General features: G+C 44.9%; 1 protein-coding gene across 4 annotated transcripts in view; it reads right to left on the reverse strand.

Moving 5' to 3' along the window:
* SLC22A23 (solute carrier family 22 member 23) overlaps positions 1–21,625 on the reverse strand; it is a 120,805-nt gene that overhangs the window by 86,052 nt on the left and 13,128 nt on the right. For all 4 annotated transcript variants that reach the window (XR_011329117.1, XM_069808996.1, XM_069808995.1 and 1 more), the window contains exons 2-3: positions 15,992–16,095; positions 9,349–9,503 (exon numbers count right to left, since the gene is read on the reverse strand). Coding sequence is in view for 3 of the 4 variants with exons in the window: in XM_069808996.1 (XP_069665097.1) it covers positions 9,349–9,503; positions 15,992–16,095 (259 nt within the window). In the remaining variant the exon portion in view is untranslated. The remainder of the gene's footprint in view (positions 1–9,348; positions 9,504–15,991; positions 16,096–21,625) is intronic.

Here is a 21,625-nt window from a genome sequence, read left to right on the forward strand (position 1 = left end):
CTGCATTTTTAACAGAAGTATTAATTACAGTGCATAGTGCTCCAGCAGAGCTTGCCCTCTTCCACTGCACTGAGGCACTTCTCATGTCCTCGGCTGGCTGAGGCATGTGCAAACATTGTGCTCCACTGCTGCATCTGCCAGAGATTATTCTTGTAGAATAAAGAGCAGCAGAATGAAATGCATGTCCTTAACTTAACGTATTGAATATGTGAGGTAAGCCACTGATAGAGATGTATTTGCACTTAAATGCCTGACTGTATGGAAGAGGACTGAGGCATCAGTGTATGAGCTAATAGTTTGCGCTACAAGAGGTTGATCTCTGCCACGGGAATAGGACAGAAAGCTGGAAGGAGAAGCCACAAGAATGGTTAGTCTGCCTTGAATTCCTCCAAACACAGCCAGTTAGAGATGCTGGGGCATCCAGGAGCTGGGGGAATCACCAAGAGCGGCACAGGAACGTGGATCTAGAACTTCTGATGCAAATACTGGACAATGCTCCCTCCCACAGTTCAGCACAGACACTGTTCATCACGGGACAGCTACATTTCCAAGCCACGGAGCCTTCTCCAAGATACTACCTGTTTTATTACCAAGCCTAAATTCAAGATTATCTATAGTTGAAAGATTCCTTACTGAGTGTATGGGTGACTGAAGCAGACATACAGCTCATATATGCAAAACTGGAGTAGTGCTTGCAAAGATTTGCACATCATTCATTAGATTTCAGTAAACTGATTTCTTCTTTCACCATTCGTACCATAACTAGAATTCAAAGAATGTGAGCAAACAACTTTTCAAGATACTAACAAGCACTTACGTCTCAAGTTATCTCTAAAAACTACGTAAGTGTATGTACAATTCATTTAAGAAGGGACCAGATGTTCTCAAAAGACAAAAACATAGCTCATACTTTTAGGTCCATCAGTAATTGCAGCATACGACTTAGAAACAAATTCAACTGCAATGCAACATTGAGCAGTTTTCTTTAAAAAAGAAAAATGAGTGATATGAGCACCAGTACAGCATGTGTGATTAAATTCTGTAGACTGGCAACAGATAAAACAAAGAATTAAAACAAAAGTGAACTTTTTATTGTATCTGACTAAATAGTATGCATTTGTAGAAATACTGCAACAAGCACTGCCTGCAAATTTCATGCTTTGAGTGAAATTTAATTAACTTGAACTAGTAAAAATCCCACAGGGTTATGTTATTTGTAAGCGAGAAAATAGGAGTCATGTCTGCATGACTGGGGATGGAAATTCGGCTAGCTTTGTTAAATTATGGTTCCTCTTGAAAGGCACATAAATATTTATGTGAATGTGTGCTGACATTTGTTGCTGGACTTGAATATTCAAGTCACTACAGATAACTCCTAAATCCACCTTCCTCGTACACATGGTTTTTCCTCTATGCGCATCCTGTTGCCACGATAATTTGGCTTGCATTTTCCTGATGAGCTAACCTGCAGGGACAGGCAGGAAAGGGAAGTAAAGCACTATTCATTCATAGGTGATTTATGAACCTATGCGTGCTTCCTTTCGCAGCAGAAAGTTAACACATGCACACAAGAGAAATGTGCATACACCCGTGTCTCACTGAAAGAAGCAGCTGGAGAAAAAAAAAATCCAACCCTGTATGCTGACTACCTTAAGGGCAGCTCCTGAGCTTGCTGCTGCCCATCTCTTTTCCAACACTAGCCCATCCAGTTTTCAAGTTCTGCCAAGCGTAAGGACACAGCTGAGGAACAGGATGCTAAAACTCAGTAAGCCAACAGACTTAGCAGAATAGGCTTTATATGTACGACTTCTCCCTGATGCTCCCTGCAACAAATTCAGTTTCCCGCTAGGAAAAAATAAAATGAAAAATTCATTTAAAAAAAATCAGAACTGACACAGCTTTCACATCCCTGTCTCCAAAACACTTGCATTTCTCAGAGGAAAAAAAACTACAACATACCTTTCAGATCATGGAAGTATGGGATTAACCATAAACCCACAACAATGTCAGACATACACAAGTGATACAATATCGCTGCACTATCCAGCCCTTGTAACTGTGAAGGACTTAACCACTTCTCAGCTGAAACAAGCCAAGTAGCTGGAGCTCAGGCACTGGACAGGGCATAGTGGGAAGGTTTTAATTTGCTGGTGAGAAGGAGCAGACCTGACCGCTGTGGTGGAACGCTCTCCTCCTGCCCGGAGGACTCCTAGACCCGCTCTCAGGAGGGAGGCTGGTGCACAGCAGCCGAAGGACTCTGCAAGATACAGACACCCACATCCCGACGGGAGCATCAGTCACTCTGGACAGGGCTTGCATGGATGCATGCACACGCATTATGTGAAGCTTTTGCTACCAGCAACCTGCCACAACGCTGAATACTAGCGTGGATCTACGTAGCAAGGAAACGCTCTTACAACAGGAAAGGAAAAAAAAAAAAAAAAAAGGCAGCAGGGGGAACAGACACTTTACAATTTACTCTTACAGTAAGGCTCTAACACCTTGGCCAAACAGTTGCAAGTGAAAGGCAACTTTCTGGATTTAACCATACACCCATCTTAAACGCTTCCTTATAGTTTGAAGCCATGGTCGTATAAGCAGCTGAGGCAATGCAAAGGAATTTGGAAGGGGAAGAGAGGAGCCCCTCTCATTTCCTTTCAGTGGTGGCAAGCTCTTAGCTGCACAACAGGGATGAGCAGAGTTATGAGTCTATTTGACATTGCTCAGATAACAAAAAAAATTACAAGATTCCCTAAAAGTGTCATTACAATCCTGAACAGTTACAGTTACAAGTATTTGCATGACAGAAGGTAAGAATTCGCATACTGAGCATACCCAAACCGCTGGAGCTGGTTTGGAACAATTAAAAGGCAGACACTTCAAATGGTAAATGCAAGCTGTGTTTTGAGCTGGGGAAATTGCAAGTGTACTCTAATCTCATCTGACTGTCATCATCAGAGCTGCAGTGTTGCATCTTAATTGCATTCCCAATTGATCAGTAATACAAAAAGTACCTCAAATAAAATTAACTCCTTGGGCTTTTTGTCACATTGACAACACACGAGATTTTCAGCAACTGAAATGGAAAAACTGATTAAAACTAGATCCTACTGCAATTTCTGCATTAACCAAACACCTTTCTAACCTCCCAAGGAGCTTTAGAAAGATCCTCCTTTCATTCCCCTTTGGCATACTTTAAGATATTGTATAAATTCATTTCAAATGGGCTGCCTCAAATGGTACAGTTTTTTCAGGATTTGGGACAATATGTTAGCAATGCTTCAAGAGCACATCTGCTCCAGAGCACAGTTTGTAGGGGTTAACATAAGGATGATAATCCATGCCCCAATGGCAGACACCATGTCCCTAGAAGAGCCCATACCCACTCTGACCATCCAAAAAGGAAGGAAACTCAGAGGAGGTACTGAGGAGAAAGAGGCCAACAGATTATACGAGGAGTCATAATTTGATTGTACTGAAGGAAGCAATGTAGAGTAAGGTTTATACTTATAAGGAGAGTACTGTAATTCCAATAACCTTTTCCACTCTTGCATAAATTGAGCCCCCAGGCATTTGATAAAAGGCACGCACAGTCCTTTTTTTGAGTAGCTGGAGTGCTCCTACGGCATGCTATTTTTTTTTTTTTAACAGTTCTTACACAAAGCTATTAAAAATGCAGAGGTGCCATTTCTAGAAACTCACATCCCATCTCAATGTTAGAACAGCCTGTGGCTACTCTTTAAACAAAGTGCTTCTGCATCTTTTAACAATTAATGGTCACTTTAGGGTGATCCTGTAAGATTTTCGTTCAGTGGATCCCTCTATGATCACTCCTACTAGATCTGCATCAAGTGACTCAGAGCAAGGAAAGGCTGGTTACATAAACAGAAGGTAGGTGGCTTAACAACCTTGATCTTATCACAGACCTGTCAGTGGAGAGAACTGCACGTTACTGCAGAGCTAACGCACATGTCAATGCGCTGGAAAGGAGTCAGATGTTTTCCACATTCTCTGATTTGGGAATGCTTTGCAGAGTTATTTATTGAGCCGGTTCAGATTACACAGAATAACTTCAGAGCCTGTGGTTTCCAGTGCTTCACCTGCCTTGCTTAGCCAAGGTCATGCTTGCTACTGAAGAGTCAGGAGAGGAAAATAGAGAATAGAATCAAGCAATTATATTGTTTAGACCATTCGAACTCCAAGAGAGGTGGGAATTATAAACTTGCGATGCTCCAGGATCTCAGAGTCTATACACTTCGGGGGGGGAGGGGGGAGGAGAAGAGAGAGATAAATCTCACCCTTTATATTGACACCTGACTGGAAGCAAAATTATTTTACAAATCTGACATCACTACAGCCCAACACCCAGACGCTTCCATGCTCCGTTTTGGTACTTGCTTATTCTTCAACCTGAAGCAAGCTTTCTAGCACACCACTCTAGCTTTCCAGGATACATGTTAAAAAAAAAAAAAAAAAAAAGCCCACATTTAGCCTCTCTCAGATCAGTGCCTGTGTAATTTACAGGAGTAACAGGTTAGATTGACCTAGCTATAAATGAGAAAGATATGTCACAGCTGGACATCTTAACCAGTCTGGAAGCCTTTGCCAAGCTTCTCCAGGCTTTTGAAGCACAACCTATGATTTTCAACAGCGTTTCTACCTTTTTTCTCCTAACAGTGAAAGAGAAACAACGTGCCTGCTCTTTCTGCTACTATGCATCGGAGGGGCAGCCCTGCCTCCTCACTTCAATCTGAGAAAATGTTGTCCCCCTTTTGGCAAAGCTATTTCCAGAGCCTATTGAGTAGTTCATTCAAGTCTAGACTTTCTAATTTTGCAGCATAATCTATAGTTCAGTCACCCATGAAACCGCTGACCAGCCTGCAATTGTGCGCAAATCCATGCCATGGCTGGTGCTGTCTGAGCTCAGGTACGCTCATTAGTGATGGCACACAGCACTTTAATGGGAGGCTCGTTAAACCTGCCAGGAGCATTTGCCAGAAAAATACAACTCTTCCTCTACTCCCCCTTAAATAGGTTAATTAATATCATCATCCCAGCTTTGACTCCAGAAAGTGACAAAAGCAGGGACACTGGGGAGGAGACAGGTACGGCCTGGGAAGTGATCTGCTGGAAGGGAACCCTTGCCTCCCTTCATCCATTTAACTGGCCCTGCCTGGTGTGGGGCCATGCTCCCGCCCTATCCCCCCATGCTCAGGCAGCAGCAGATCTCCCAAAAGAAAAGCAGACAAGACCAGAGGGCACATCCCACTGACAACAGCACACCTGGTCTTCTCCAGAGGGAAGGTGGACGGCTTCCCTTGCAGAGGGCTCAGATGCTGGCACTGGCACGGCTTGGGCAGCAGCACGTGAGAGGAGAGGGGGAACTCCTGCCCTCAGCCATGAGACCTCTTGCATCAGCTCCCACCAGCTCGTGAAGGCGAGCCCTAAGGAAGGGCCCCGCGCCGAGTCAGCCGCACCATCTGCCCTTCTGCAGAAGCACACAGGAAAAGGCTGCCCCGTGGTCATGGCCGAGGCAATGCCCCAGCGAGACTAACGTGACCCAGAACCGACACCCTCCCCACCCTTGCGATAATCAGATCTGCTCTCTCCCATGACTTCCACATTTGCCGAGCGTACTTTGTCCCGCATGAGTTGCGACCGGCGAGCAGAGCTATTTGCAGCAAGAGCGGCACACCTCGCCTGCTGTACGAGTCCGCAGACGCCAGCTGAGGCATTACTCAGGCAAATGTGTCCCTGCTCAGGGCTCCCACACCTCTTCCCCTCCCTCTCGGCCTGTCCAAAGGAAAACTCCTCACAGGACTGGCTTAGGGCTTTCCACCCCAATGGGTAAACTCGAACCTCCTCTCCTTCAGCTGGGCAGCAGGCTACGGCACCGTGCATCCAGCCGTGCCGAGCCAGCCGGTGCAGGATGCCTGTGCTTCCCCCTTGGACATGCACGTGACAACAAACAAACTGGAACAAAAGGCACCCTCAGAAAAAAATGGCTTTTGCCCTGCTTTCTCTTAAGCAACCTGCCCTCCTCCGGTCCCCAGTTTACACTCTTTCCTACATTTAACTGCTGGGACGGCAATACATCCCCTTCCAACCACTGCAGCCAGAGTGTTCCTTAGCATCCCTCCGCCATCTCTCTTTCCAGGAGATTTTGCCTCCAGTCTCAGCACCCTCCTCCAACAAGGGGTGGCCCATTTCCACAGAAATCTGCTCAGAAAACATAGCAGGGGACCCAACCAGCATATCGCAGCAGGCAGCTCCAGCTCTGTGCATCAGATGACTGCCGAGCACGGCGTATCGGGAGCCGCTTCGCCGTCCTGGGGAGAGCTTCCCGAGGACCTTGCCGGTGCCTCACCACACAAGACATGTGCCAGCTGCTCCAGAGCACAGGAACCCACTGAAGGTCAGCACCCAGCATGAAATCACTTCTGGAAGACAGTAGAAGCTCCCCCCTCCATATCATCATGAAGCAAAAGCCTTTCAAAGCTGCATGTGTTTGTTCAGTGGAAAAGGATTAACTGCCTTTCATTCTCCTAGATGGTGCAATGACCAGCAGCACCTGGGAGGAGAAAGCCCCAGGTTCATTTCTCCTCTGCATCCCTCCTTCGCAGCAAGCACCATCACCCACACAAAGCCTGTCTCTTCCTGCAGGTTCACTAGAAATTTCACCTGAAACACCTTTTCCCACAAAACTACAGCAGCGGCAGGAAAACTTTTCAGTTAAACAAATCAACATCCAAAAGTGGTTTCTTTAGACAAGTCCCAAGAAGCTCCAGGCAAGAAGCTGTACTTGGAGGCCCCAAGAAGCCAGCTCACTACAACACTGAGTAAAGCCTGAAGAGAAGCACCGGCAGCTCAGGCTCAGTGCTGCCCCTCCACAGAAGTCAAGGCTCATCCCGGGGCTCACTCCGCACCTTAGGGCAGACAGGTAGGAAAACAGGGCTAGGCTGTTAAGAAGAGTGTGGTTTGAATGGTGAGGGCAACTCGACCTTGGCAGCTCTGCCTTTTGAAGGCAGCACTTCGGTGCTCTTCCCACTCCCAAAGCATCCAGGACTGTTATTTACAATTTCCCTTAGGCAGGCCATAAATCCAAGCACAACTAGCAAGCTCAACACAGTGTAAAAGGATCCCTGTGGCAGGCTAATTACCTTTGCAGGCTACGCAAGCCTATACAGTTTGCTTCTGCACAGTAGCTTTGAAAATTTTGGCTAATGACTGTGTCTAGCAGACCAAACTTTCCACTTTCTATTGTTCTGCTCAGGGCAGCCAGCTGGGAATTCAGGGGCAACAAACCTCCAGGGGAAGAAATCAAGGCCATTAAGAGAAAGGGAAGAGGGGCTGTGAAACAGAAGATGACTCCACAAAGGAGTGCTATGGCATGCTACGGACTCCAGCAGAAAGGGAAAGAGAGTAAATCTAAATTGAGAGGAAGCCTAACATATTATGAGTACTAAAATCAAAACCACCACCACAAACAAAAAACCCTGTTATTCCCATTCTCTTAAGACTTTAGGGATTAATCCTCTCCCACTACTCTATACCAAGATGACAACTTTTTTTTTTTTTAAATGAAAGTATTTAATACAGAAAAATCCACTCCCCTACCTCTCCAGTCAGAAGGTCAGAAGATTTACCAGAGGTGCAGGTGCTGCATCTTCCACATTTTCTTACTTCCACAGAAGTACACTGATGTTCAGGCTGCAGCTAATTTCACACAGATCTTTCCTAACGCCTACCAACTCTATTCATGCATTGTCTATCCAGACAGCAGTGGTTATAGCAAACACTTGAATTGAGGAGGGGAGTGGGGGGTGAAAATCAGACTCAAATCCTTGCTCTGGATCAAGCAGAGCATGAACGAACCAGGATCTCCCATTGCTGAATGAAAGCCTTGGCTGGCAAGCTATTGTCTGATCTAAGGTGACACATGCACTCTCTCGCTCTGGTCTCAAAATGTCCATAATGGAACTTTTACTTAGATGGCATTTCCCCACGAAAATCTTCAGTTGCAATGACTGTCTTAAAAAAAACCCAAACCACCAACCAAGAAAAAATAAATGCTGCACTGGGCTGTGAAAAATCCCAACAAGCCTAATTTCCAGCTGAATGTCATACTGGTAATGGCTGAAGCCCCCTCCCACAGGAACCACACACGTTAAAACACTTCCCAATAAAAGTTTGATGTCTTCAGTGGTAGTTTTGGGTTTTGGTGAAAAGTTCTCACTAGAGCTTACATAACCAAAGGCAAGAGAAGAAAAAAAAAAAAACCAAACCAAAACTATCTTGGGTACCACATCAGCTATAACAAAGTAGTGCAACTCTTGTATACTCTAGTCAGGCTTCTTTCCCCTTGGCGCAGACTGAAAACAAAACAAAAACTGTGGAACTTAACGCTACGAAACACTCCATGCAGAGTAAGGATATTGTGCTAAGTCTTGATGGGTTAGATACCACCTACAATAAGAAGTAAATAAAAATTTATAAATTTCTGTACAGCAACTTCCAGAATATAGTTAGATAATACTTTTCCAGAGCCATAATAGGGAGAAATTTCGTGTTTTCCACAGTTGGTGCGGTACTACCTGTTAATTACAAACAGCCAAGGAAGCAGAAGCAGACAGAGCTCTCTGGACCATATCCAATGGACACAGATTAGGCTGGTGACATCACACATGTACTCTCTGAAAGCAAGGCCTCCGAAAGGGGTTTTCAAATATTTTGCAAGTTTACCAGTCACTCCAGTATGAGCATGCAGATATTTCTTACAAGCTTTCCCTCAAGTTTCTCTCAGTTATCTTCCCCCACCATGAAACAGACAAAAACAACAAAAAAACCCCAACAACAAAATATTGATAAAAGGACTTCGGGCTGCTCTTCTCACGTATCTTTTCTGTACTTTACAATCCTGAGGCAGGGACACAGGATCTCTTGCTACAAGTAACAGAGGAATTTCTGAAAAAGTGCCAGAATACATACTGCTACAGACACAGCAAAAGTGGGGAGCCTCCTACTGAGCTCAATAGTGCAAGGTGAAATCAACTCCCATTACACATTATGGCTACAACACAGATGACTTCTAGGTTTAAATAACAATAAGCAAACCCAAACCACCTTGTAACTCTTAAAATGAGCTCTCAAACGGCTTCACAGACTGCTCTGGAGCAACCTAAAGAGACAGCTGCAAAATCCCTACCTCTTTACCAAAACTCAGGCTAAAGCTTTTTCAGTCCATATGATTCTGGTTGGATCTGTTTGGATGAAAGTGCGAAGCCAGAGAACAGCAAACCACGTACTCAATATAAGACACATTTGGATAGGTGATGAAGGCATACTCACGCAGTGCGTACAGGGAGAGGACTATTCCAGCCAGGCAAAACCCCTCAAAAAACCTGAGTGTGCTGAACATGGTCACGTTCACTGAGAGCGCCACAGTCAGTCCAAATATCAAAATGAATATGACAGAGAAGAGCAGTACAGGCCGTCGACCAACCCTAAAAATAAGGAAGTATGGAGAAACAGTGTTAAAAGCCAGGATGGACATAACGCTAGATCGTTATAACTGGCAAAGAGGGGAACAAGTCATGCAATCCCTTCCAAATATTGCCACCCATTTTTAATACTTGTTCCAATCTCATTTTTTTCTGCTTACTGAAACCCAGATTCCTCAGCCAGCTTTGCATTGACAAATTCATTTCAGACAGGATTAAGTAGAAACAGCACATTGTATTATGGCTTGATTTAACCATCATTTCCAAAACACCAAAGATGAACAAGGAAACATCTAAGAACTATTGTAAGGTCATAAACAAGTCCAATGGAGATCAAAAGCAACCTCTCTGAGCTTTCTGTAGAAGCACGGGAGAATGTACTGTATTATATGTTATATGGCATGGTATATTATTATTTCTCTATAGTCTAGAGCCACAGAGCTTACTGCGGAGGTCTTTTCCCAACAGACATGCGCTCTTCAGCCTGCAAGAGGAGCTGGCTCTAAAAACTACTTTTCTTGGCCTCATTCTTGAGGGCAAGCCTAACAAACACAGACCGAGCACCAAACAGGGCTCGTGTCACTTCACTGAGCCTTAGAGAGCCGATAGTAATGCTCACAGGAAAACTGTGAGCTCCAAGTCCCTCCACCTTGTATCCCCACAGCAGCTGCAGAGACGTGCAAAACCAGCCCAATTGGAAGGTGAGGAAGAAACCACTCCAGAAATTATCACTGGCAACAGGGGCGTGAGAATTTGCAGTCCTCCTTTGCAGGCAGGCTTTACAGCTGCAACCTGTAGTTGCACATGTTGGTGCAGCACTGCTGAGGAAGAAGAGTTACACTGCCACCAAATGTGGGGGCACTTGCTGCAGAGTTTGGCTTTTTCATGTCAAAGGAACATGAGATTTTTACATCTCTTACTCATATGCTTAGTGTTTATAATTCCCCTTTCCCCACCTCTTCCTGTGCAAGGAGAATGATACGAAGCACCAGAGCACACCACTATTTTTAAGCAAGAATTGGATCATTATGTGGAGATTTCCAAAATTTTTCAACTTGTCAACTCCCACAAGTTTTCCAGTGGAACTGAGGATCCCTTTTAGTCAGCTCCATATGCCATTTCCACAAAGAATATATGAACTTGCTTTTTGTAGGCAGCTTTCACAGACCCATTCAAAGCAGTCTGTCAGCTGCAAGCCAGCCATCAGGTTGAATGTCAGCACAATAAAGAGCATTTAAATCTCACAACTAGTCCAGTTTCACATGCTGAATTGTTTCTACTCAATTATTTCAGCAGATTGTTACCAGCAGCTATAAAGTATATTACATATATGCATTTACAATTACAACTTTGGATTTTGCTTTACTTAAAATGGAACAAGATCAATAAAATAAGGAGTGAAGGGCTGAAAAGGAGACATTGTTATAATTTTTTGTATTTTGGGGAACTGGAAGATTGTACCAGTATGTGTCATCATTCATGCTTTTTCAAAGTCACACCTAAGAAGGCAATGTCATTGCTCCTTGCATGAGGACAGGTTGACTGTTTATTTCAGCTGTAGCTTCATGTGTTGGTGTTTTGGCTTTGTGTGGCAAGGTTTTGGTAGCTGGGGGGGGGTGGGGTGGTGTTACAGGGGTGGCTTCTGCAAGAAGCTGCTGGAAGCTTCCCCTGTGTCTGACAGAGCCAACACCAGCCGGCTCTAAGACAGACCCGCCGCTGGCCAAGGCCAAGCCCATCAGTGATGGTGGCAGCGCCTCTGGGATAACGTATTTAAGAAGGGGAAAAAAGTTGCTGGGACAGACAGAAACAGCAGCTGGAGAGGAGTGAGAACATGTGAGAGAAACAACCCTGCAGGCCCCCAGGTCAGTGCAGAAGGAGGAGGAGGAGGTGCTCCAGGTGCTGGAGCAGAGATTCCCCTGCAGCCCGTGGGGAAGACCATGGTGAGGCAGGCTGTCCCCCTGCAGCCCAGGGAGGTCCACGGTGGAGCAGATCTCCACCTGCAGCCCAGGGAGGACCCCACACCAGAGCAGGGGGATGCCCGAAGGAGGCTGTGACCCCGTGGGAAGCCCGTGCTGGAGCAGGCTCCTGGCAGGACCTGCGGATCTGTGGACAGAGGAGCCCACGGAGCAGGTTTTCTGGCAGGACTTGTGATCCCGTGGGGGACCCACGCTGGAGCAGTCTGTGCCTGAAGGACTGCAGCCCATGGAAGGGACTCACGCTGGAGCAGTTCGTGAAGAACTGCAGCCTGTGGGAAGGACCCGTGTTGGAGAAGTTTGTGAAGGACTGTCTCCCGTGGGAGGGACCCCACGCTGGAGCAAGGGAAGCGTGTGAGGAGTCCTGCCCCTGAGGAGGATGAAGCAGCAGAAATAACGTGTGACAAACTGACTGTAAACCCCATTCCTCATCCCCCTGTGCTGCTGGAGGGGGGGTAGGTAGAGAATCCGGGAGTGAAGTTGTGCCTGGGAAGAAGGAAGGGGTGGAGGGAAGGTGTTCTGAGATTTGGGTTTATTTCTCATTACCCTACTCTGGTTGATTGATAATAAATTAATTTTCCCCAAGTTGAGCCTGTTTTGTCTGTGACAGTAATTGGCAAGTGATCTCCTGTCCTTATCTCAACCCATGAGCCCTTTGTTATATTTTCTCTCCCCTGTCCAGCTGAGGAGGGGGGAGTGATAGAACGGCTTTGGTGGGCACCTGGTGCCAAGCCAGGGTCAACCCACCACAGGGGCACCTCAAAAATTTAACTTGTTGGCATTAAGCATTCAGTGGTTTTAAAACAGAACATACCAATGTGCAAACTAAAGACAGCAAGGTCAAAGCAGACTGCTCTCAATCAGCATACAAACCCAGCCCACCAGAAGATGAGCTGCTGTTGTGCTGAGGGTGGGAACAAAACATCACTGCCTCGGTGATATGCAATGCACTGGGAACATGCTGGACACTGGGGCAGCTACTGCCATGTGTACTTCAGATTTTATATTTATGGAACACAAAGCACTTGGTCAGGGAGGGGAAGTGTCTCATACAAAACCCTGAATACAGAAAAAAAACAACTATGAACTTTGTGTTATCAGCGATCTGCGCAGACTTTTGCAGCCCTATTTTCGTAATCGCCAAGCTGTAATTCATACTAATTAGTATTTGTGGAAGTGTTTTGTAGATGAAAGGCATTATGCAAACACTCAGAATTAGGAACTTAATTCTCATCACAAGCCTGACCTGCCATTCCCTGATGTTGATTAAAAAAGACCTCATGCTTAACATACTTCAGTTCTCTTCTTCCCCTCCTCCCACCCTCTGTACTCGAGGTTATCCATCATTAGGACACAGAATTTCTTCTGCCATTGTACAAGTTATGCAAATGAATGATTGCTGCTAATGAAGAATCAGGAAATTCAAGACCCTCCTGGGCCTGTAAAAGCCAACCGAGGCCAGATAAGCCCTCTGGTGAGAGGCATCACCAGCACCTCCTCCCAGACACAAAACTAGTCTCCTTCTGCATCAAGACATGCAGCACACTCCTCAAAAATCAAAGCTCCAGGGCAGCTATCAGCCATATATTTGGTGATCCAGCAGTGTTTTGACAGGATGGTGTCTCAGAGCATAAAAAAAAGCCTTTTATATGTAGACAGAATTATCTGACTAACAGTACATGGAAACGCTTGTGAGAAATTAAACCATACACAACCTCTCTGGTAAAACAGCCCCAGGATGCTATCTGCTGCCATCCAAACTATTCCAGAGGGAGCCTTCTGTGCCACAAAAGTCTCAGCCTACACTGCATACTATTATCCAGATCAAATGCTAAATGCTGCCTGCACAGGTAAATAACTAGGGATACAAGCAACCCCAGGCTTTTGAAGAGTCTGCAATCCACACAGTGTGATACGCAGATGCGTCAAAAAGATATTCCTAACATTGTCAGAGTTGCACCACAGGGGAAGCCTGAATGGTCTGAGGACAAGACCTGCTCTTCCCATGCTCCTATACATGTACCTTGCCACCCTGAGAAGACTAAGCTTTGCTTTTGCAGTCAACCGAATTGCTCTTCCCATGCCGTTCTTTGCAGGTTTTCTCTCAGTTTTGGGACTTGAATCAGCACAAAGGCTCCAAAAAGCACCAGAGCAGGTGCAGATCAGGGGCAGTACTGGGCAATGAGAGGCAGAGACCTACTGTCTTGATGCTACACGAACACCAAGCCCACCTGCTCCAGAAAGAAGCCTTCCACAGAGACCTCAATAGCCTCTGTCCAGAGCAGGCTAAACTGCCAGCAGCACTCTGCCTGTTGAACAAGTGACTTATTCAGGCGTTGGACACAGTTGGTCTTCGTACTGCCAAAGATGTTTACAGACCTTCTTCCTATAGATTTTCCACACAGAGCTATCCCAGCATGCACACCAACTGTATTTTGAACACAGAGTGCTCAGTTTACTCAGCAAACAACCTTAATACACTCTACGCCTTTGCCACATACAACTTTAAAAGCCTTCTTTCAAAAAGGAAAAGCAAAGCCCCAAATCCTAATGGTACAAAAACCCCCAAAGTATCTTCCAATTATCTAAACTGAAGAGTGGAATATATGAAAACAGATTTTGAAAGTTTGTACTGTTTGGTCTCCCCTCCTCTTCCTTGGGACTGATATCCTATTTTTCTTCTTTTTCCCTTTTTACAGGTACAACCCCCTTTGTATCCATCTCTCCACACAACCCCCTGCCTTAGTGGAAACTCAAGTTGTGATTAAATAGCAAAGTAAATCCCATTTAGGTCATCTTTCACCAGCCCCATATGCTACTGCTAAGTGACAAAGACTATCCAGTGCAGGTCCCCTGCTGGGTCCGTTACATCAGATGGCAAGGATGGGGACCAAACTGGAGCACGAGGACCAGCTTTGGTGGCAGCAAACTACGTCCTTTCTGGTCACCCAGGGAAGGGCAAGGGGGTCCCTGTTTCCTCCAGCCACCAAGTTACCCTTTTTCTCCATTGCACCACAGCTGGAAACCAGATTCTCCTTAAGCTCTCCTAAACTGACTAGACAAAAAAGAGAAAAAATACCTCATTTTTATATCAGGCTAATTTTATGCTGCATTAGCTCAGCTAAGCAGCTTGCAGAGGGGTCCAACAAGCGCACGTGGCCACACAAAGTGCACGCTGGGGACAGCAATGGATGGAAGAACAGGATGCTCCTTTTGGTGGCAGAGAGCTATTAAATCTGCTTACTGCAATTCTCTCTCAAAGCCAGTGCCTTAGGCAACAAGTTGTTCGCTTATTTGTGACTTATTTGTCAGTTATAGCAGCATTTTCCTAACTTGGGAATAAGTCTGTTTTCTCCACACTGATTCCTTTTTAGGAAAGCCGAGAAAGATCCTTCATTCATTTTCCCACTATACTTTCTACGTATTGTTAGAGCTCTGTTTTACTTTGGTATTTTAATCAAAGTCAACTGTATTTCATCATGCATGTTCCCTGCTTCACATGATTCCTCACTTGCCTAAAAACTTTTAGTGACTATTCAAGAATTAAGATGCAATTTTGCTATGAATGCTTGAGCCAAATTACTGCACAGCTACAGGGGGCCTCTTCTCTCCCAACTGACTCGTGAGTTGCTGAGGCTTTGTAAGATTTCCCTAATAGGCAACTCTTCTTCTTCCTTTCCTGTTTTAATGAATGGCAAAAGAGTTAACTTGGGGCCATTTAAAGCACCAACATTGGCAACTGTGCTGGAAGCCACTGAAATGACTGGGACAGCATCACAGAGCTATTGTTTCAGATGCTGCAAGTTTCCACTGAAATCACTTGAGTCATGCCTTTAATTCCCCCCTCCCCCCCCTTTCACACTACAAGACCCTTTCTTTAAATAAAAGCTGAATTCTCAGTGTAACTGGGGTATCCAATAATGTTTTCACTACTGCAATTTAAGAAATTGCACTCTATGCTTTTAAACTCAATACCCCAATATTAACAGCACATAAGTCAGCGATTCTTTAACACTACATCGAAATGTTTGCTTAACAAGAACTTTAAAAATAGAACAATGGAAAGGTTAGCAAAAAACAGCCTTGTACTCACAGAAAGATACTGTGTAAGCACAAGGTTGACATTACATTAGTCTTGTATTCAGACAAATCAATGCCACTTCCAATTCCTTTTAGCCCTATCTCTTGGTTAAATAAAGAAAACCCTAAACTGAAGGCTTCACTTATATAATTAGAAAAGACTTAATTCTGTACTAGTGTTACAGCTATAATAAATTGTGTTAGCGGGAAATAACTAAGCCAACTATCAAATAGTTTATGTTATTCACCTTGATATAAATTCCTCAGTTCAAGCAATTAACACACAGTTTTAAACTGTTTATTCATCATGCTTCTTTCAGAACCTGCAAACCCATTATGCAAAGTTTCTTCATGAATGTAAAGTAGAAGACAATCGAAACAATATTTAATATTGTTATTTATTTATAGTTACATTGCATTAAAAGATTTTTCACTTACCAGTCAGCTATACATCCTGTTATTAAGTGGCCGAAGATTAATCCTACCAGTAGGGAGAATTTAGCAATGTGGACTTTCCAGGCAGAATCACAAACAAGATCCCACTGGAAGAAAAAAAAAAGAAAAAGACAAATAAACTGAAATAAATTAGTTTCTCAGATGTGTTTAAACAGACTAATGTTGGCATAGAGCTTCTTCCAAATTTCAATCCTAGCATGAGTGCATGGAAATGGCAGAGGAAAGCTTTCCCCCTCAAGTCAAACTCCAGACCCCAATAAGCAAATTAACAACTCATTTACTTCAGTGAGTTTTATCAGACCCTTAATTATGAAGTGACAATATCCAACACTTAGGTGTCCCCCTCTCCAGGCCACCTGAGTTTAGACTAAGGAGCGTATCTCCATCAGACGTTGGCAGTACTGGTGTAGCTGAAGCGTCCCACTGCAGCAGCCCCAGACACCTACCACCAGAGCCCCATGAAGCCCTCCAGCAGCAAGCCCGACAATTTAAGAGCAAGTTCTCCAACTGACCTCCTCAGGGCCGCTTGGAAATATGGGGAAAAGCAGCTGCTTTGCCACAGACCCCTGATGGCCGTTAGCTCTGGGCTCCCACGGACAAAGCATCAAGACACTTTTGCTTTCAGAAAAGCATCCCGATTCCCCAGGTGGTGGAAGGGGATGAAGGGTAACTAATGGCACGACTCACCAGGACAGGTCCTGGCACGGAGCCGGACGGGACAGCCGGAGATCCCAGCACAGCCGCATGACTCCTTGGGACAGCAGCCCCCCCAGCGACATTTCACAGCTCAAAGATCAGACAGGGGCTGAACCTCCACACTAAAGCTATCCCTGATACTGAAATTACCCTTTCTGTCCAAAGGAAGAGAAAAAGGACCATTTCAGGTGCCCCGTCATTAGGGTACTGCCTCATTCCCATGAGAAAGATGGGAACAACAAGGTTTCTGGTGAGGCTTCCCTAAACAGCGAGACGTTTTCCTCTGAGGCATTAGACTGAGGCTCAGGAGAATGGGGCTGTATTCCTGGCTTTAGACCAATATCCTCATTGCCCTCAGACACGTAACTTAATCTCTCTTATGTGTAAAGTGTGGATAGTACTATTATACCCTTGAATAAATGTAGGAAGATACGTTTGTTTGTGAAGTGTTCAAATATTGATGGTAATGGGAGCCATACAAATTTCATGAAAAATAAGTACAGCTAACTTTGGAGAGTCAGGTACTCCAGAATTGAAACTTCGCAGAATGGCTGTTTGTGTGCAATGTAATAATAGCAGCGGCCTTCCTGACACCAGTACCTGAAGTTTCATGGCCAAAAACACAAAGTAAAAGTATGCCATTTATTTTTAAAAGTCAGATGCAACTCCAAAAGAAAGCTTCCCTCAAAAGAGTTCAGTTAGGTGGGCTGCACTTTTAAGCATTTCCATTACATATAGCCCTTCCACAAACACAGCTAGCTCCGACTCAGCCCTCTGGTTCAACGTCACAGGACACGTCCTCCCCACAACACACCACCTCACCAAGAAGTATAGCACTTTTGTGGCCAAAAAACCCCTGCCAGGTTTCAGGTTCAGGCTTTTTGTTTTAGTTAAATATATTGTTGAGTTCCTCACTGCACTTACTTGTAGAAGTTGGAACATACATGTCTGATCCTCCAACCTACAGACTGAAGGCACTAAGGAACCAAAAGCAAGTAGTATGAGCAAGTATTTTTTTCCACCAAATAGCTATGAATTATTTGCAGCAAACAGCTCAGCAAGGCAGTGAGAATTGCTCTCCAAAGATGTTGACTTTTTAGAACTATTTAGCAAGTAGGGGAAATGCAATTCCTAATATTTGCAAATATAGAACCAATCTCCAGTTAGCAAAGAAAAATATCTGCCCAGACAAGCTACAAACAAAACAAAATTTGGGAGATACATCTGAGCTCCAGGCAGGCTTTCAAATGCTCTGGGTTTACTTTCACAATCCAGAACGTGTATATGCTGCTTAAGACTTATAAATCATTCTTGTTTGTAGAGAACAAATTAAGGTTATTAAAAATAGTCATATTTATGCAAGAACACTTTTTTAAAGGCAATCTCTAAAAGTTGTTAATTTTTTATTTTCTTGCTGTCAGAGGAACAGTTATGTCACCCAAGTGCAAAAAGAAAAAGCAGATATCCTGGTGCCTTTTCATTTTCACAGCTTACTATTGCTAGCCAAAGACAGCCAGCCCTTGCATAAGCCGCAGGCAGAGAATGTGCAGTACCAGATTACACGTAGGTAAAGGTTCATGGCTGGAAGAGCCAAAATCTCATGAAGGGCTGTTGTGAAATTTCAGGCCAGGACCACAGATGTCAAACCACTTTGGCACACTGGTACACAGAGTAAGAGTTTAAAAGCAGAAGAAAAGTCAGTCAGCACATCTTTCAGTGGTGCTTAAAATGCACCCACCCCTTTTGATAACTTATCTGCAAGTCATCGTTTGCTTGTTTGTTTTTAAGGCTATTGCCCAAGTCCCCAGCTGTTCTGAAAATAAAAATACATATTTCCTTGTAAACCCTGCATCTGGCCCTTTCCTGTCCTCAGTTAAGCACTCGCTCTGCAGGCCAGTGTAAATCAGAGCTGATCACCCAAGCCCACAAGGACAGCCTAACGTGGATGCTGACAGACACAGGCAACCCCTGACCTTCCCCAAATCCCTCACTCTGCAAAACACGCCGAACTCGTAAATAGGGAAATGGTGAAATATTTCAATGGTTGCTTTAGCACAAACTTCCAGAGAATCTGCCACAACCCCAAATTACTCGCTCAATACTAGGAGCTCAGGCAGACCCCGGTTTCTCCGCTGGCAGCTGTCAAAACCAGAAAGAGGTCACCATGAAGCAGTTATCCCAAATAAATTTGGTAGGACAGTGGTGGGTGCCACCAGGGCATCCGACTCACAAAGAGGCAGAAGAATAAGGAGAGGGCACAAAAGAAAAATGGATGCTGCAGTCAAAAGCAGCCTCAGGTAAAGATGACATTAATAGGACAAAATACATATTTAATAGCTAGCATATCATCCCCACCCATCTTAACACCGCAGCAGAGCAAACCAGCGAGGCTTCGTCACGTGGAAAGCACAGGAATTTTGCCAGAGACGTGCGCTCCCCCTTCCCTTCTCCATGGAAAAGCCGAAGGCAGAGGACTGCAGCCTCAGCTTTGAAGAGCTAGAAATAAAGCAGGGACCATTATATAGCACCAGCGCTGCCTCTCCCTTACGTACACCTAGGGTCAGCAGCACTCATTCGACACGTGCCTACATGGCACGGCCGTGCCCGGAGCCGTGGCAGGTCCTGCTGTTAAGTGCCAGTAGTTGCATCCCGCAAACATGACACTCTGATTTGCTCCACAGAGAAAGGAGTGACAGGTCTCCACGTCCCTGCAGAACAAAATGCTGGGCTGGGCAGCGCTGATGACAGTTCAAGTGGCTCTCCAAGTAAATCTGCACTGGGAGATTGTTTTGGCTGGAAACTAGATGGTAATCCTCTACCACCTCTTACAAAAGGTAGATTAATCTGCTACAAGCAGGGAGACCATTAAATCCTGTAACTGCTCTGGCTGAATTCCCTGGTGTCCCACTCGGGAGTTAACAGCGCCCAGCCTGAAGGAAGGATGCTGCTAAATTTACAGTACTCCCTGGGATTTCTCTTTGCATCCCTGGGTTTTGTCTGTCTTTCTGTCCTCTGTCCATCCTCCTAATGCAAGAGATCTGATAAAGTGACTTGCTAAACCAATAGGACTGTATTGTTATGCTGAAACAAAAATAACTATATATAAAATATGCTGGTGGAAAGGGAACATTTAAAAAACAAAAGCTTTTTTTCATAGCAGTACAGCAACGTAGAGAATTTACCACCTATGCAGACGTGCAATATATTGCAAGGGTTTTTTTCATGTTGTGACAGCAATTTTTTTTGTCAAAGCTTAAGGAGTCACACCTTCAGGATCCTAATGTTTAATTGATATCAGTGAGTCACCACCCAATGCTGTGAGTCACTATGTTTCACATCAAGATGGAGGACTATTTGAAACATGAGATGCTTGGGAAGACATCTGGCAAAAGGTAATCCACGCCAAAAGTAACCATCCTGTAACTTATTTACAAGGGGTGAAAATCTGGAGAGGGCTCACACAGTGAGTCAGTGTTTGCATTGAAGTTAAGTTATAAAAGTCAAAATGTAAAGTCTGCTGCATGTTTGTTACTACAAACACAAGCTGCCTCAGTGAAGGACTCCTGCCTCGAAAGCACTTGTCATCCAGAGGCCATGATGCCGTCTGTGGTGTCTAAACACACCGAATACCCACTGCAAAAGGTCATAATAAGATGCCTACCAAGGATTTGGTTTGTTCTACCTTCACCCTGATTGCACGGAAAAGCGCAAGGCAGACCCTTCTGTCCTAAAAAGGGTAGAAAGGCAGGAGGAGAGATGCTGTGGTCCGGCGTTTGCCTGGAGCCTGGCACAAAGAGCCCAGGAGAGGGGAGCTGGATGCGTGCACCCTCTCCCCACACTGTGGGCTCGCAGTCCATTTCCAACGACCGATGCCCAGATCGCTGCTGAAAGCAAGCAGACCCTTCCCCAGCCTGTAGGTACGTCGCAGCTCTGCTCCGACTACTCTCTGCATCGGTTTCAGCGCGAGGAGACCAGAGGGTCACCAGCTCCGCTGCCTTAAAAGACCCTAACCCAGGCACGAAGCTGCACCCTCGGTCCCTCCCCAGCCAGGCAGCCCCTGGCTGCTGTGCTGCCCTTTGCAGACTCTGTCCTGGGGCACGTAACATGCCCCACACACCATACGTGGCCTCTCCACTCCTAGAGAAAAGGTCCCACTTTGGAAGCCCCAGCCTCTACATACCACGTATGCCACAGCTTACCACGGCAGCCCCAAACCCCTCCTGGGGAAAAGCCACAAGATCGCCTGCACATTAGATGGCGATTTTAAGACCAGTAAATGAAATTAAGAATCTAGCATTTGCCACTGAAGTTCCTGTGTGTTGGGTCTCGTATTTCTTTGTTCCTCTCCTTCCCGCTTCATCTTTTTATAACCAAACCCTGCCAATTTTCCCTGCACAGCACTAGAATCCATCTTCTATATAAATACCTCGTCTAGTGAGAGTTTAAATTTATGATGCCTTCAGATGCTCTTTGAGTGTTTTTCAAAAAAAACCAAAAACCAACCACCAAAAAAAATCCCCACAAAGTTGTTTTTAAAAAGAATAAAATAATTTTCAAAAATACAATATATGTAACAAAAAGCAAAACAGTCCCTTTTCCTCGAGGAAATCTCCAAGTCAACAGACCAAGCACTAAAAACACCAACCAAACAAAAAACCCCACCAAACCCAAAACCCCAATAGAAATGCAAAAAAAGTCAGTACCTCTACCATAATATACCTACCACTAATGCCTTTTCCCAGTACTAAACTATCCGAGTAGTACTCATAGAGCCACAGGAGACCACTGTACCAAAATTTCCCTCCAGGCTGCTACAGGACAACACTTCTCCCCTCTGCTTCTCAACCCCTGGCCAAAGATGACACTCTGGCTGCACTTTTAATGTTAAAGAAAGTGTGCAAGTTCCAGAAAATGGTGTGA

The sequence above is a fragment of the Haliaeetus albicilla genome, chromosome 21 (genome assembly GCF_947461875.1).
Source record: "Haliaeetus albicilla chromosome 21, bHalAlb1.1, whole genome shotgun sequence".
Classification (NCBI taxonomy): Eukaryota; Metazoa; Chordata; class Aves; order Accipitriformes; family Accipitridae; genus Haliaeetus; species Haliaeetus albicilla.